At 36.5% G+C, this 16,602-nt stretch overlaps 1 protein-coding gene across 2 annotated transcripts; it reads left to right on the top strand.

Annotated features, from left to right (window-relative positions):
- The first annotated feature begins 2,437 nt into the window (after positions 1 to 2,437).
- Positions 2,438 to 16,555, top strand: plcd1b (phospholipase C, delta 1b). 2 transcript variants are annotated; one of them, XM_084118765.1, is made up of 15 exons: positions 2,438 to 2,720; positions 5,773 to 5,931; positions 7,913 to 8,141; positions 8,233 to 8,362; positions 8,480 to 8,708; positions 8,880 to 9,081; positions 9,251 to 9,395; positions 9,548 to 9,700; positions 11,757 to 11,906; positions 12,024 to 12,174; positions 14,495 to 14,611; positions 14,725 to 14,903; positions 15,017 to 15,149; positions 15,223 to 15,372; positions 15,589 to 16,555. In XM_084118765.1, exons 1-15 carry the CDS (start codon positions 2,690 to 2,692, stop codon positions 15,678 to 15,680), a joined length of 2,250 nt encoding a protein of 749 aa, XP_083974891.1. In that variant the 5' UTR covers positions 2,438 to 2,689; the 3' UTR covers positions 15,681 to 16,555. The 2 variants fall into 2 exon arrangements, with proteins under 2 accessions (XP_083974891.1, XP_083974890.1); XM_084118764.1 differs by lacking the exon at positions 2,438 to 2,720 and adding an exon at positions 4,902 to 5,103.
- Positions 16,556 to 16,602: the final 47 nt, after the last annotated feature.

Here is a 16,602-nt window from a genome sequence, read left to right as displayed (position 1 = left end):
AAATCACAAAGTTTGCACTGATGCACCCCCATACCATAAAACCTAAAATGTTGCAAACACATTTTTTACGGTCAATTTCAGGCAACCACAGCTGCCAGTTTTTGTTACTGTAAATTTCACCTTTTTTTTTTTTTTACAGTATGTGTGTATGTAGTGTGTATATACATATGTGTGTAAAGGATCATATGCTTTATTTCTAGCCAGTCATCTTTTCAATTTACATTTGTATGCAGTATGCACAGTAGCCTCTTTTATTAAATATGTTTTAGATCAAACTATTCAGACTATTGTAGCCAAGGCACAAAATGCTGCCTTCTGTCTGCAGTCTTATCCTCGGCCCCTTCAACACAGAGATGGATTTGGGGAATAAGGCCTCTCTTCCTGAGCCTGCAGATTGGCCTAATGTTAAAATGCACTCATCCCAGAGCTGACGCTGCTTGGAGGGTAATCCAGCCATGAATGGGATTGCTGATTGGCACAACAGCACACAGCCATATACACACTACTGCATGACTATTGTTGTATCAGGGTCAAGCAAAATCATACTGAGTATGACAGATGACAAGACACTCACAGTAACTATAACATGACTGAAGAGTTACACATCAATCAACACTGACATTCTTCTGTATTTGTCCAGGCGGGTATCTTTGATATCTAAGATCTCAGCTCTGCCTGTGAAGACATTCACTTCGCGTGACATATATTGCATGACAACACCAGGATAAAATGACCAACCATCTGTGACATACAGGCAACAGGTTATATTTTTTAAAGCTGCATACTTAAAAAAAAAAGAGTAAACTTACAGCATATAGTCCATACAGCATTTTTCTATGTTTTCTCGGGGATCACATGATCAGTGGGAAGTCACTGCTAGGTCACAGTGACTTCATGAAAATTAGTAACACTAAATACTTTTCTACTTTTTCATCCTTTTATTTAAATCCAGTGGGTCCACAGTAATAAATCATTTCCACAAATTGACACAACTCACACATATCATTTTCTTTCCTAGACCTGGAAGGGATTATAAAACCATGACATTAATCACAATTATTTAGTCTATTCTATTGACAGTCCTGATATTTTCAAGTCCTAGTTTGTAATTCCCTAAATCACCCTCTGAACCTGCTTAACCCTCTGTGCTACATACTTGTGTTTATGATTCACTTAACTGGAAGGTGACATAAAGTACAATACACTGAGGGCTTGAAGACAGATGACATTACTTAAGTTCAGTATGAAGGCGAATCTAGGCTACTTGCAACTGAACATATATGTTATATATGTTATATATGTATATATGCTATAGCAGCAAACATGATGATTGTATAGAGGAGATGTGATGTTTTGAATACACTTCGTTTGTGTTCCATGCTGTAACCTACATCGTAAAATACTTATAATAAATACGTAAAATAGGAAATAATTTATTTAACTATTTCTAAGCTTAAATCAATCACAAAATCGGTATATGACATTGACATTTGTGGAATTGAAGGTACATTAAATATATTTGTCTTTTTCCTTGTGACTGGTTGGTCAGCCTGGCTTACCAGGGAGTGATCAGTTAATAAGTTCCCTTTTAAAAATCTCAGAAATGACTTTACAAACATGCTTGTAATTTTGCATTGCCGGTGGGCTCTTGCATCCAAGTCAAGAGTGAGGCTGAAGTGCATGGCGGCTTGTTCAGAAACCATCTGATATATTTTACACACACACACACAAAAAAAAACTTGAAATGGAATGTTTTTTTTTATTCTCAGCTGTCATGCATTGAGAGCATTTCATTTTGCCAGTAAAATGAGTTCCTTGATCACTATCAGTCAGCAAAGGAATTCCTTGACAAAGGCAAACTTTAAACCTCTCCAGCCAAAGTAGTTATATACATGGAAATACCTCAAACCACAGACAATCAAGTGAAATGCTAATCAACAACACCCAATAACACTTGGATATATGTTCCAGGTTTTATAGGCATGTTTGAAGTGAAGAGATAATATGCACTCATTTTTAAGGTGCACAAAGCCTTAAAAAGTCTATATTTCAAGTTTATGTATTTTAATCCAAAGCAAACCCCACTCAGAAATGCAGTCTTTCTCTTTGTATCCCTTCAAGCAGACTGCCTAAGTATCTGTTAAATTACTAAAATAGTTACATGACTAGCTCATTGCTTTCCAGGCTATAAATTATTAGTGCTGTCTGGCAGATTCAATACACAATAATACAGCATATTTTCATCTTAACTGGCATGACTAGTGTCTATACAGCTCTAATTACAGGTGCAGTTTAAGAACTGCTTCTCCAGATTTAAACAAACCAAACGTTCAATCTCAGTCTGGATTTGCTTTACCGTGATCATAATTTGAGTAAATTCCCCTACAGGCAGCTGGAGGCACAGCATGCATTTATAAGATGCTGAACTGATCAGTGGGAGTGGCCCATCATGAGATACCTTTTACTGAGACGCTATTACCCACAGGCAGGTAACCCGTACCTGTGCCGAGAAGGCTGGAGCAATAGATCCGCTCTCAGTTAATTTCGTCTGTTTTTGGTTTTATTTTGTTTGTTTTTTTGCGCCAGCGAAGTTCTATGTAGTTTATTTTTGCGTGTGAACTCCTGGATTTGAGAACACTGGACATATTGTGCACGAGGAGGATATACCAGTCTCCTGTATTTACGAAAAATGGATTCCAACGGCATTGCTGATAAACAATGTAAGTGTTGAATGGAAACTAATACGGGACTCTGTTACAACTGAATTAAAAGGATTCCGAAATGGCTGTGCGTATCACAAAAGTCAATCGACAAACATCTTAAAGTTCAGTTTGAGAGCAGTGGATGTTCAGACCTGTTTAGCCTACTACTACTAAACCTTCACGCGCTCTTGAGTTTCAGCCACGCGCAACTGAATGTTAACTATTACCAAACATAATTTGAACCCTCACGCTTATGAAATATTTAATTTAACGGGCGATACAAACAACATAGAGGGGCAAATTTTAATATGAACCGGTTTTTATTCGATTTTTGGTATTGTATTTCATTTGTAGCCTACATTAAGTCTGAAAATACTTTCGCAAACCCCACATTTGTTTTCAGTCTGTTTTTTTTGCTGATGCGTATGAACGCATGAATGGGTGGTGTAGTGTAAATTGAGTTAGCGTATAATATGGCTGCCACACCCTTGGCAACTTTGTATTGTATTGTTATTTATTGGGTGTAGCTATTTGCCCATCTCACTACAGTGCTCCAATTCTGCAGCAATAAAATAACCTAGATTTTCTATTGAGGACATTGAGGATGGGGCACAGGAGAGGTGTCAGTAGCCTGGAGCAACATTCCGTCGACTGTCTCACATAACATCCCTTTCATTACTTCAGTTCCTGAAACGTCTGTCAAATTATGGGTTTACTCGATCTTCAAACCAAGGCTCAGCTCATGTAACTGTTTCCCCCCCCCCCCCCAGCAGACTTACTAAACTGTCTTAGAAAAACAAATGTGACAAAAATATTCTAAAAAGTTTAATTTGACAGACACATTCAGATTGTGCAGGGTAAGATGGTTTTAAAAACACTTGCAGTGCTTCTGTGATTGTTGCTGTTGTTTAGAGGCTAATATTAGGACAATTTGTAGTGGGGCTATCTGCTACCACAAACCCACTGGCTGCTTCCTGCTTTCAGTGAGAGGCAAGACAGTTATTTCCCTCTGGATGACAGAGATAGGAGATTCAGGAGATGTATACACAACAAGCACACAGTTATTCACAGTTATATGTATACAGACATTTAGATGCCTTAGGCTTTTTAAGAACCCAAACGTGGGTCATGTTTACTGTAACAGAAAGATGGCATGCTGTACATACAGTACATACATGTCTAAATCTTTAAATAAACAATACAAAGCACAATTAGGGCAAAACGTTGTATAAAATTTGACATATTTTAGACATTGCAATTTTAAAAAGGTTTACAGGAAAATTGGTACAGAAATGTGGAATGAAATAAAAAAAACTGCACAAATAAAAGTAACTTGAATTGGACCTATATCAGTGTTACTTTAGTTTATATTCTATTCTAGTGTTTATTAATGTTTTGAATGAGTGTTTATTATTTTCAGGTTTCATTGTAATGTTCGTTTGTTTTAGTAACTTTCTTATGTGCTTTTGTCATTGTATTAGCTCTAGTTTTTATTTTATTTTCTAGTCTTTTTTATTTCTGTTTAGCTTCATTTGAGTTTGTGTAATTTTACTACTTCAGTTAAGCTTATTTTATTTTAGTTGCCAAGGTTTCGTTTGTTCTTCTCATCTAATATTTGTTTTATTTCAGCCTCATTTCAATTAACTAAAAGTATTGTAATAGTTTATATATTTAACAACATACATTTAACAACACCTCAACAATATAAAAAGAATATTTGTTTTGGCATTGCATTGCAGTGTAAAAAGAAAGCCCTGTATAATTATGAAACGGTCATACCATCATAATGAAAGAAATGGCATGTTTTGGCATGTTTTATCTGCACGTACAGCTCGTGTAGGGTTAACATAAATCCACCGGATCAAATATAGAGTGCGGCTGCTAAACACATCAGTCTGTGTGGACTGGCAAATGCAGTCACTAGATGGCGCCATTGCTTCTGCACAGAAAGACACACAGAAGCCCAACAGGTATTTTACCTGCTGTTACGCATTTGTAGCTTTCGACTGTAGTCTAAACTAAAGTATACTTTTAATAAGTAGCCTACTTTATAGTGATATCTTTCTTTTAATACACATCCTTAACGTGTTGATTTAATTCGCCAACAAATATTGCCACTTGTTGGGATCAGACGGAAGGTATCTTCTTTCTTATTCTAGGGATGAACTTTGGATTAGTACACGCCCCGAATCCGCAGACAAGCGAGTGAGCGAAACAACACAGCACAGCAAATCTTTGGGATATGTTTGCGGCTCCTATTATCAGAAGCAGTTTTGGTTTTTTGAGCGGAAAATTCACATTATGCAGTGTGTACGAAGACAACCTGTTCGGACCAAGTCTCAAGAGTCCTTATACCGCGCGCAGATCAAGACAGTCGCGCGCAACAACATGAAACTAATAGGTAGGAGGATGAATAGGCTATAACAATAATCTTGTTTTAATGTAATCTGAGAACTTCATCTTTCATACTTTCGTTTACATTGGTATTCTATTGGTTATTGGTTATTTTAAGATTTATAAGGTTCATTGACATGCACGTCTCCAAGGAAATCTCGTAACCAGGAAAGCATTGTCTGACTGTCTCACCTATAAATTGCTTACCTAGATAGAAGTGTAAGTAGGTCCCAGCTATTGTCCTAAATAGAGCAAGATCACGTCACATCTATTGATTCATGGTTGTGTGTGTAAATTAGCCTACTCTCAAATACACACCACGCCTTAGTAAATAATGCATTTTGTGCTTTGGCAATTTGACCTAATATCTGGTCCTGGTTGGTGTCAAGTGTCCACACACCACAGTATGTGTTCAAGTCTTTCAGGAAGAGTCTTTTGTCTTTTACATAGAAGTTAAAACGATGTTTTCTTCCTCAGCAGCTGAAAGGGTGGGTTCCAACTTCCTTCCTCAATTGGACCATAGAGGGACAATATAATCCTTTTGTTTCCCTTCATAAAAAAAAGGATGTTGTGATGTGGGAAATGACATATGCCACAAATCTGCCTTTCAAAGGGAAATAATATGAGCTTTGAAAGAATGACTACATGAGTGGTCTTGTCCTCGTCCTCCCCACAGGTTTGGAGGGTGACAAAGACCTGCAGTTCCTGATAAACGGCGGGGACCTTTTGAAAGTTCGTTCAGGCTCATGGAAAAAGTCGCGCTACTTCAAGCTGCAGGAGGACTGCAAGACCATGTGGCATGAATCCAAAAAGACCTTGAAGTCCAAAAACACATGTGAGTCCCCTTTCTTTGAATGCTCTCGTGTCCTGCACTGACCATTGTTGTGTTGTTTTGGCTGGCATGTGTGTTAATGAATGTCTCTCACAGAAGTTACTATAGAATTTCCTTGCTCAAATCCACATTTTTAAGCACAAACTGGGTACAATTATTGTAAGTATATTATTGCATATGCAGAATAATTTTGTTTGCGTTCTTTAATATTAAAGTTATTGTATCCATAATTGATACTATTTTTGGACTACAGATTTATGCCAACAATATCAGATGAAGCGAGGCTGATTAACTGGGTGTGGTTGAATCAATAAAATGTATATATTTGCAGTACTTTAAAGACATTGCCTTGTGATTTATTGTGTATTGATATTTATCTATACTCAAATTTCTGTTAATCATACACTACCATTCAAAAGGCTGGAGTCAGTAAGATATTTTTGAAAGAAATTCCTACTTTTATTCAGCAAGGATGCACTTAATTGATAAAAAAAGACAGTAAGGACATATTGTAACAAAAGATTTCTATTACAAATAAATGCTGTTTTTTTTTTTTTTTTACTTTCTACTTGCCAAAGAATCCTGAAAAATGTGCTGCTTAATTATTGTTTTCAATTATAATAATAAGAAATGTTTCTTAAACCTCAAATCAGCATATTAAGACCAGAGTAATGGCTGCTAAAAACTCACAGGAATAACACATTTTAAACATTTTAAAATATATTCAAATAGAAAAGTGTTTTTAATATTTTCACAACAATAACATTGTTCACAATATTAACATTTTTGGAATAAATAAATCAAGCCTTGGTGAGCATAAGATACTTCTAACAAAAACATTTAAAAAATCTGACCCCAAACTTTTGAATGGTAGGCCTACTGTAAGTGGTACTTAATATTGAAATATAATAATCAATGTCTTTCATTAAGGATGATTTTTATAGGTCTCTTGCTTTTATTCATTTTTCATATCAATATAATTTTTTTTCTTCAGAGCATTGGCCAGGAATATTGGCCATCATTTTTAAATTGTATTAATTAAAAGGGTAGGCCTATTGATTAAACAAAGGTTTCGCTAAATTAGGTGTTTGTGTGCAAGTGGTGGGTTTTAATACAGCATATTCAAGTATATTGTCAGTTTTGTGACCAGTGCTGCAAAACATCAGCCCTGAGGCTATGTTTAAAATGTTTGTGTAATTTTCCTCAAAGTATGCAAACCAGGGGTGGTTCTAGGATTCATCCACAGGGTGCTCAGCCCTCAGTGAGAATGTGTAGCATGAGACCATTGCCTCTTTAAATCGCACCACTACATTATATAGTAAGTGAGAAGTAGCCTACTGGTACCGGTACAATACAGTAACAATAGTCAATACAAAAACGTTATAAATTATATAATGATACCAGTCTTTCTGCCGTACAGTTCAAGTTGGTATACATGTAGGCTAATGATAAACAGACTAACAGACAAATCATATAATTATTAATATTATTAATAAGTTATTATAATAAGTATAACTGTTAAACAAACATATTGACTCAGGGCTCAAAATTAAGGATTTTTTTATATTTTTAGATCACATATTTACTTTCCCTGCCATAACATTCACTGTCCCCGTCTAAATAAATGTTTATCAACAATCATTGTTGTAACATTACGATACCAACATTTTAGTCACAAATCAAATGCACAAAATCGAGCTTGCAACGCTTTTGTATTAAGCATGACCTCTTCTGCATATAATTTCCATATGCATATTGCCATCCAGACACGTGATGATACTGCATGTAACAGCAGGAAACTAGGAAAAAAGCCTGCTTCTAAGAAATGGATCTTGTCTTGCAAATGTGACATCAGTGAACCAAAATATATGATAATGTTTTTAATAATGTTGGGACAGCTGTGGATGATCAGGGTCTGGGTTCAGTGGGACCCACGTTACATATTACTCCATTTTATGAAGTTTTGTATGTCTTTCTCACTCAGTCTCTCTTGACGACATTGAGGCGGTACGAGCAGGTCGGCAGACGGAGGGTCTGAGGAAACACACAGAGGAGTCAGTGGATGGTCGAGCGTTCTCCATCCTGTTTAAGGGGCGACAGAAAAACCTGGACCTGATCGCCAGCACTGAGGAAGAAGCCAAGAAGTGGGTCAATGGTTTGGAGAAAGTCATCTCAAACATGAACAATCTCACTCCGCAGAAGAAAACGGAGCAGTATCCTTTTCAAACGCCTGTGGTGTTGAGGTGCAATTCAAGCATTATTCTTTCAAATCTCTCTTTAATTGTCCTTACATCAGAGCTTTAGCTGGATCTACAGTTCTATACGTAAAGCAGATAAAAACTTGGACAACAAGATGAGTCCGAAAGAGCTGAAGAGCTTTCTCCAAGATATCAACATTGAGGTGGACGAAGACTACGCTGAAATGCTCTTTGAGGTAATATTCTTATGCAGGAATGTGACCCAGTTTACCTGTCTAATGTTCTCTCACAATTTAAATAGATGAACACAATAGATAACTTGAATAGAAATGCCACCGTTTCCCCTCTTTCAGAAATGTGACCAATCGAAGTGTGGATTCCTAGAGGGCAAGGAGATCGAGCATTTCTATAAAATCTTGACACAAAGAGAGGAGATCGATGTCATCTACAAAGAGTATGCAAAGACAGACGGTCTCATTAGCGCCGCTGACCTGCTAAACTTCCTGTCGAATGAGCAAAGAGAGGATGCATCTCTGAATGATGCCTTTCAGCTTATTGAGAAATACGAACTTGATGAAAATGGTAATGCCGCCTGCTTGTGTTATTCTTATTTGTAAGTTGCTTTGGATAAAAACATCTGCTATAAACACTATCATTCAAAAGTTTGCTGTCAGGAAGTTTAGCCTCAGTCTCAGGGGAAAAGATAGCACAACGTTTTTTTAATTGCATGTCTGTGTTTCGTGTTTCTTGTAGCCAAAGCCAAACAGCAAATGACAAAGGATGGCTTCCTAATGTACCTGCACCAGCCGGAGGGGTTGATCTTTAACCCGGCCCATAAAAGTGTTTACCAGGACATGAAGCAGCCTCTCAACCATTACTTCATCTCCTCCTCTCACAACACATACCTACTGGAGGACCAGCTCAAGGGACCCAGCAGCACTGAGGCATACATAAAGTAATGTTAATCATTCAATATTTGAATGCATTTTAATTACGTAGTTAAATTATAGAATATTTATATATATATTAGTTTCATAATGAAAGCATTTGAATTAATTTACCTTTCAGAAAGCATATTTTAATGGCTTAGTTTTGGAGTAGTAAGTTGCATTGTCCCTGTACAGAGCACTTCTAAAGGGATGCCGCTGTGTGGAGCTGGACTGCTGGGATGGATCAGATGGAGAGCCAGTTATTTATCATGGATACACTCTCACCTCGAAGATCCTCTTCAAAGATGTGATTAAAGCCATTAAAGAATATGCCTTTAAGGTAAAAAGATTCATAACATAAAGTATGCAAATAGCTGTCATTTCACCAAGATACTATAGTGACTGTTACTGTTTGTTTTGGGACTTGTTGTCCTTCTGGTGTGCTTCCCATGTGTACCTGACTGACAACAATATGATTGTTCCCTTCACCAGATGTCCGAGTACCCTGTGATCCTGTCTTTGGAGAACCACTGCAGTGTGGAGCAGCAGAAGACCATGGCTCAGCTCTTGATCTCCATCCTGGGTAGTGCTCTGGTCACCAAACCCCTCGGAGATCAGATGCCCACACACTTCCCTTCTCCAGAGGTTAGTGACTGCGGGATATTAAGACTCAGTAATCCACTAAGTCATGTTATACAGAGGATCATTTACAGGCATATTCAGTCGCACGACTATGTAAGGGATACCGTAGGTTAAGCCGGTTATTATAAAATACCAAATAAACCTGACAGGGTGCTCAGGAAGCCGAGCCTGAGAGGGTTTATTTTGTCATAATGACTGACTGATTGTACGCTATCCTGCTTATTACACTCCGAGTGGACATGAAATATCGATTTCAGGTGAAATTATTTTTATCATGTAAGAATAAAGAGACAATGGAGTTATATGAGAGATATGAAGCTTAGATGGCATAGCACAATAAAAATGTTTAGTTGCACTTTATTTTACAGTACGTGCACTTACAGTGTACTTGCCTAATAAAATACTGGTTAATATAAGTTAACTACATGGGTTAAGGTTAGATGTAGAGGTATGTTCAGGGTTAGTACCTAGTTATTATTACCCAGTTATTGTAATTAATAAGTACGTAGTATGTACATGGGGAACAGGACTGTAAAATAAAGTGCTACCAAATGTTTAGCAGGGAAGCATATTGGTATTCAAATTCTGGCCGTTACGAAAAGACAAAATAAGTTTGTTATTGCTGATATCCGATACATGGCAGATATTAAAAATTCGATGTTATTATGTCAAAATAAACTAACACTAAAACAATTCAAATTAATAGTTTTAAATGCTGCAAGTGAATCACAGTGGCATCACGGCATTGTAAAGTACAATATAAAAAATGTATATTAATTTTGAGATTGGCTAAAAGTTACATTTAACTGTTATTAAATACTAAGAGTTTAAAAAATTTTTTTTTAAATGTAATATTTAAAAGGTCATCTAAATAGGGGAAAATATCTATATATACCGATAAATGTAAAAAAAAAAAAACTTGAATATTGGAAAATAACCAATATGGTACAGTTATATATTATGATAAATTATATCATGCATCCCTACCGTTTAGTGGTCGTAATAAAATCATATTTTACCACAAAATTACTTGATTGATCAATAAGAATCAAGTATTATAGTAAGAAGCTTAATAAACCAAAATAAATTTGTAAATGTAAATGCTCACATTTTGTTGTTTTACATGCAATTTTAATGTGATGATCCAAATTGAACACTTACTTAAAATTTGTATAAAGCAGGTTAAAAGATCAAAGTGTTAGGTCTAAATCCACAGCTACTGTCAGAGACCCAAGCGAGTTTGCAGTCTGTCTGAACAGGAGATGCTTTCACGATGGAATTCTGTGTGGAATGTGTGGAATTCATGCAGCTGCTTTCTATTTGAAATTATCGTTGCATCTCAAACTCTCTTTGTTTCAGCCATTTACAGTAAAACAAATGTCAACTACTCAAGAAGATTGACACCTTCAGCACATAAATTATGCTTGCATATATATAAAAATGAGGAAACCCTGCAAAGACAGAGTTATAAGATCACGGTTTTGTGGCTTTTAAAGACGATGCATTGGATTGCTATGGTGACTGTCTGGTGCTTTGCCTGCAGGGGAGCGGGTGATTATCATAGCTTACATAACATTGTTTTTCATTCGCTCTGGTCAAGGTGTGGCCTGTTCTGGTCACTGTCACAGTCAACAATAGAAACACTGCAGTTCACCAGAGTATCATTTACAGCATAAGCTTCCTCAAACTATTGTGTTAGAAACAGCTTGTCCTGCCTGCTGCTCTAACTATCAAAATTAAATGCAGCACATATATGCTGCTTAGCATATTAACATTTGATATGCATTTTTATCATATTCCAGCCTAAAATGCAGAAGCAACTGTAAATAAGCGGCTATTAGAACGCATTTCCTTTTGGTGTAACTAGTGCAGAAAATACACATGCATTAAAAGAATTAAAAATCTGAAAAGAAAGCAACAAACAGGCAAAACAAAATGCATGGCTTTCATTGGATTTATTTGAGAATCATTTGAATAAAAGTGCCTGTTGAATGAATGCATGTAAATGTGAGTTGATGGCAGAATCTGCAGGCTCTGATTTTATGACTGTATAATTTAGGAACTCAAAGGACGGTTCATAGTGAAAGGGAAGAGACTAAACAAACTTGAGGACACGTTTTCAGACGAGTCCAAAGCAGCAAATGAAGAAAGTGTAACAGAGGAAGAAGATGACGAAGGGGATGAAGAAGACCGTGAGAAGAAGTCCAGCGTAAGCCGAGTTCTGTGATCTCTGTCTTGCATACGTGACCATGGAAAGTAATCATTTAAATACTTTGTTTCTTTTAATTCTCAACATTTATTTTGTAATTACACACACCTAAAACAGAAATTGAAGTTTGCGAAGGAGCTGTCTGATATCGTGATCTACTGCAAAAGTGTCCCCTTCCATGGCTTTGAGGATTCCCGGGACAAGCAGTCCTTTTATGAGATGGCCTCATTCAAAGAGGGAAAAGCTGTGAAACTGGCGGAGGAATCAGGTGTGATCATGATTTCTGCTGCTCAAAAACAACACAAGCTATTAAACGCATAAATACATGTCATGAGCACGAACTCTGTCCAGTGGCACAGATTTATTTCTTAGCAAAATACACAGTCATAAACATGAATTACGTCACAACTTTGAATATGTAAATAAGCAGGTGACCAACAGGGAAAAGAGCCGTTCAGGTTTCTTTTTTTCTCTCATATATTTATCATTTTGCTGGATAGCAAAAAGAGATACAGAATTTATTCATAAACAAAATAATCTAATGAAATATTTGAAAATATTTTTTTTAATGATCTATTCATATCTTAAACATTTTATTTTTAGTAATTTTTTATTTAAGGGGCTACCGGAGGAGTTTTTAGATCTATAGTCAAAATAGACTTGACCCTCCCTTCGCCAGCAATACATTTTTCTATGACCCTCCAAAATGATTGTGAAAAAAGGCATGACCCTCCCCAAAAATTTGATTACTTCTGTATTGGTTTGCGCTTGGCAAAGATGTTCAGATAGCCATTGTTGCGTACTCCGTGTGCGCTATAGTGCTTTCACATATGCTGCGTTTGCAGTGTGTAACTGACCCACGGCTGTACCACAAACACATAGGCCTACTCACTATTTTTATTTCAAATCCATAAGTTATCAGCAACTTTTTTGAAAAAAAAAGTTTTGTCAGCATTGCGATTCTCTTTGTACACATATACACTATTTAATAGACGTATTCACGTTTAAACACAATTTAAACAACGTATTATTTAATGTATTAGGCTACTTCTATATAAATTTATATATTAAGTTGCTCAAGCAAGTGGTCAAATATTTAACCATGTAGGCTACTTGTATTAAAATCGCAAACATTTTAAATGAAAACTTAAAATTGACAAAAACAGCCGACTCTCATGCCTTTTCTTTTGCATTTCAATTTTAATACAATAAATCTTGCATCTCACAAAGAACTTGTTTTTCCACCTCCACGAATAAGACGAGTGCTGTTAATTATGTCGCCTTGTTAAGGTAAATTGTTTTCCTTGCTTTACCCCGGTCTTAAAGTAAAAAGATGACTGTGAAAAATAGTAGTATTTAATTAAATACATTAATGGTGAGATTACTAAATTTGATTTAATGAAATGCATTTATGGTGAGATTATTATATTTTCATGTCAATTTGTGTTCATTTTGACCACGAACCATGCGCTGTCACTTTAATTCAAAATAGATAATAATTTAAAATAGACTCTGTGCGGAAACGATCGCTGCACTGCTGTGTACGCACCGCACCTGGAACGGATCGCTGGACCGCATCCGCGTGCAGTGTGAAAGCTCTAACCTGTTAACATGGGTACGGAAAAAAATACGCACTGCAAACGGAGTATGTGTGAAATGTCCGTTTCACACATACTCCTTTTGCAGTGCATTTGCGATCATTATGGAGCTACATGGAAAAATATGCACAAAACAAGCCACATTTTGCTGTTTTCATGAATACAAATGTTGGGTGACCCTCCCCCTAGACTAAAAAAAGTTGGATGACCTTCCCCTCAACAAAGAATAAAAAGAAAAACCCTCCCCTATTTTCCTCGGGTGGCCCATTCCATAAATACCGAACGGTCCCTAATTCACACAGAAGGCAAAAAGTAGTCTAAAAGTGGGAAAAGACCTGTGAAACATAAAAGGTGGTCACCAGTTACAGTGTCTACAACACGATATACACTTCTGTGTGCTCTGTGTTTGGATTTTTTTTCTTTAATTAAAATTTTTATTTAGTAAGGACACATTAAAATTATGTTCTTTCAAACTTTCTATTTATTAAACAATCCTGAAAAATATCACGGTTTTCACAAAAACATTAAGCATCACAACAGTTTTCTACAATGATAATAAGAAATCTTGAGCAGCAAATCAGCATATTAGAATGATTTCTGAAGGATCGTGTGACACTGAAGCCTGGAGTAATGATGCTGAAAATGCAGCTTTGATCACAGGAATAAATTACATTTTACAATATATTCAAATAGAAAAGTTATTTTATTTTTTATTATATTTTATTAATTGTAATAATGTTTCACAATATTATTGTTTTACTGTTTACAATATTACTGTGTTTACTGTTTACTTTTTGATAAAATAAATGCAGCCTTGGTGAGCACTAGAGACTTCTTTCAAAAACATTCAAATAATAAACGGTAGTGTATATTTTAACCTAAAATCCTACCCAAACACATTCCACAGCTAATAATGCCTCTTAGATGCTTAAAAGAGAAAAAGCAAACAAGCATGTTCCCATAATAACTACTACTTTTTTTCTGTCACAGCAAATGATTATATCCGTCACAATACAGACAAACTCAGCAGGATTTACCCAGCAGGACTAAGGACAGACTCCTCGAACTATAACCCTGTGCCTCTGTGGAACGCAGGCTGTCAGATAGGTAAAGAAGTCATGAATCTGATACCCACCATATAACTGACTCTAGTGATAGAAACATGTATATTCAGATTTAATCCGAGTGGAAGTTGATGTTAATGTCACTTCTCCCTTTAGTGGCCCTCAACTTCCAGACGCCCTGCCCAGAGATGAATCTGAATCAAGGGCTCTTTCTTCAAAATGGACAGACTGGTTACATCCTGAAGCCGTCTTACCTACGAGACCAAGACACTGAGTTTGACCCCATCACTCTCACCAAGGGACCATGGTTAAAGAGAAAGAGTCTTCATGTGATGGCAAGTGGCTCTCCAACACCTTTTTTATTTTGTAATATATGGACTATATCTTTGTGTTGTTCATGTCAGCTGCATAGCTTTTTTTTAAACCACTGTTACGGTTTGCCTAATAGGTGATCTCAGCCCAACAGTTACCCAAAGTGAGCCAAAGGAAGTCCTCCATTGTTGATCCGATTGTGAAAGTGCAGATCTACGGTGTGCCAGCCGATACGACCGTGGTGGAAACGCAGTACATTGAGAATAATGGTATAATAACCCTGTTAATGTTCTCAGTCAGGACTCACCTGGGTGTTGCCTAATCGCTCTCTTTTCTCTCAAGGCTTCAACCCCATGTGGAATGAAAACTTCCAGTTTGATGTGTGTGTGCCAGATCTAGCCCTTGTGCGCTTTTTGATTGAGGACTACGATACCGCAACGGAGAATGAATTTATTGGCCAATACACACTTCCCTTCAACAGCCTAAAGAACGGTTAGTGTGCTTCAGTCCTGTACGAGAGCAATGACAATCTGCAAAGTGATTTACAATTTAGGATTTTAAGTTTTTAATTAAAAAAGGGCCAAACAAAGAGATGAGTATGCATGCTAAATACGATACCAGTAACACTTTACCAGTAACAATACTATTGATTTGTTGCTTATGTCATTGGCATATAAAGGGTGTATTTCTGTTCATGTTATACCACAGGATACCGCCATGTGCCATTGCTCACCATGAATGGAGACCTCCTTTCCTCAGCTGGGCTGTTCGTTCACATCATGGTTATGGATGCTGAATAATACACACGACGGTGCACGTTTATACTGTATCTGAGATGATATTGTCACTATATTCAACAGCCCAGACGTCCTGAAGGGTAAACGTCTCGCTTTAATTGGTCGGCAAAAAATCAGGCAGCTTGAGCGATTCTGGTAGGCAGGGAAATTGTGGGAAAACAGCAACCTTTCCGAAGTTGTAATAAGTTGGTCATCATTTTTTGTATTTTTTATTATTTGTAAAATGTTATACAATTTAGTTTGCCAAATGGATTACCTACTACAACTGTGCATTCTGAACATTAATATTCACGAGTGTCAACCTGTAGTTTTAGTTAAACAGAACACTGTTTTTAGATCTAACGATTTTAGCAGAGGAACAATTTGATGGTGGAATTACAAATAAACAGGACCACTCCACCCTTTGTAGCATCTCTAGTTAATTTGTTTTTAAGCTTGCATTCATTTTTATTCTTTGTCTTTTATGTAGTTACATGCGATTTGTCATATTAAATAAGGTACTTAAATTGTCATGTTTCTAGCTTATACTCTGTCAGAGAACTCAAAGCCAGCGATTCTGATGAAACACATTGCCAACTGTATAAATCAATGTAAAGGAGAAATACATGTAAGTTATTAAACTGTTGCCTGAGTTCTTGTACTAATTCTGTAATGGCTTCAATCAGACAAAAGAGGTATGAAGAAATTAATTTTCCAGAGTATTCATATGGGCTCGAGGGAGAACTGGTACTCAAACAACATCAGGATAAGTCTGCAGTTGACACTTCTTGGATTCTAAAAGTGATTGTTATATTTATATTGTGATTTAAAAAATAAATAAATGTCTTTGTGTTCCTAAAAGAAATGTTATGATATGAAGTAAAGAAGTCATTAATCATAGTAAATTTGTGATATTGATCATGTGACTTTGCACAGAGGGTCTGAT

Source organism: Abramis brama (genome assembly GCF_963993115.1).
Source record: "Abramis brama genome assembly, chromosome: 7".
In the NCBI taxonomy this organism is placed as follows: Eukaryota; Metazoa; Chordata; class Actinopteri; order Cypriniformes; family Leuciscidae; genus Abramis; species Abramis brama.
The sequence above is the reverse complement of the archived record's forward strand: the minus strand, read 5'-3'. Positions and strand labels throughout refer to the sequence as shown.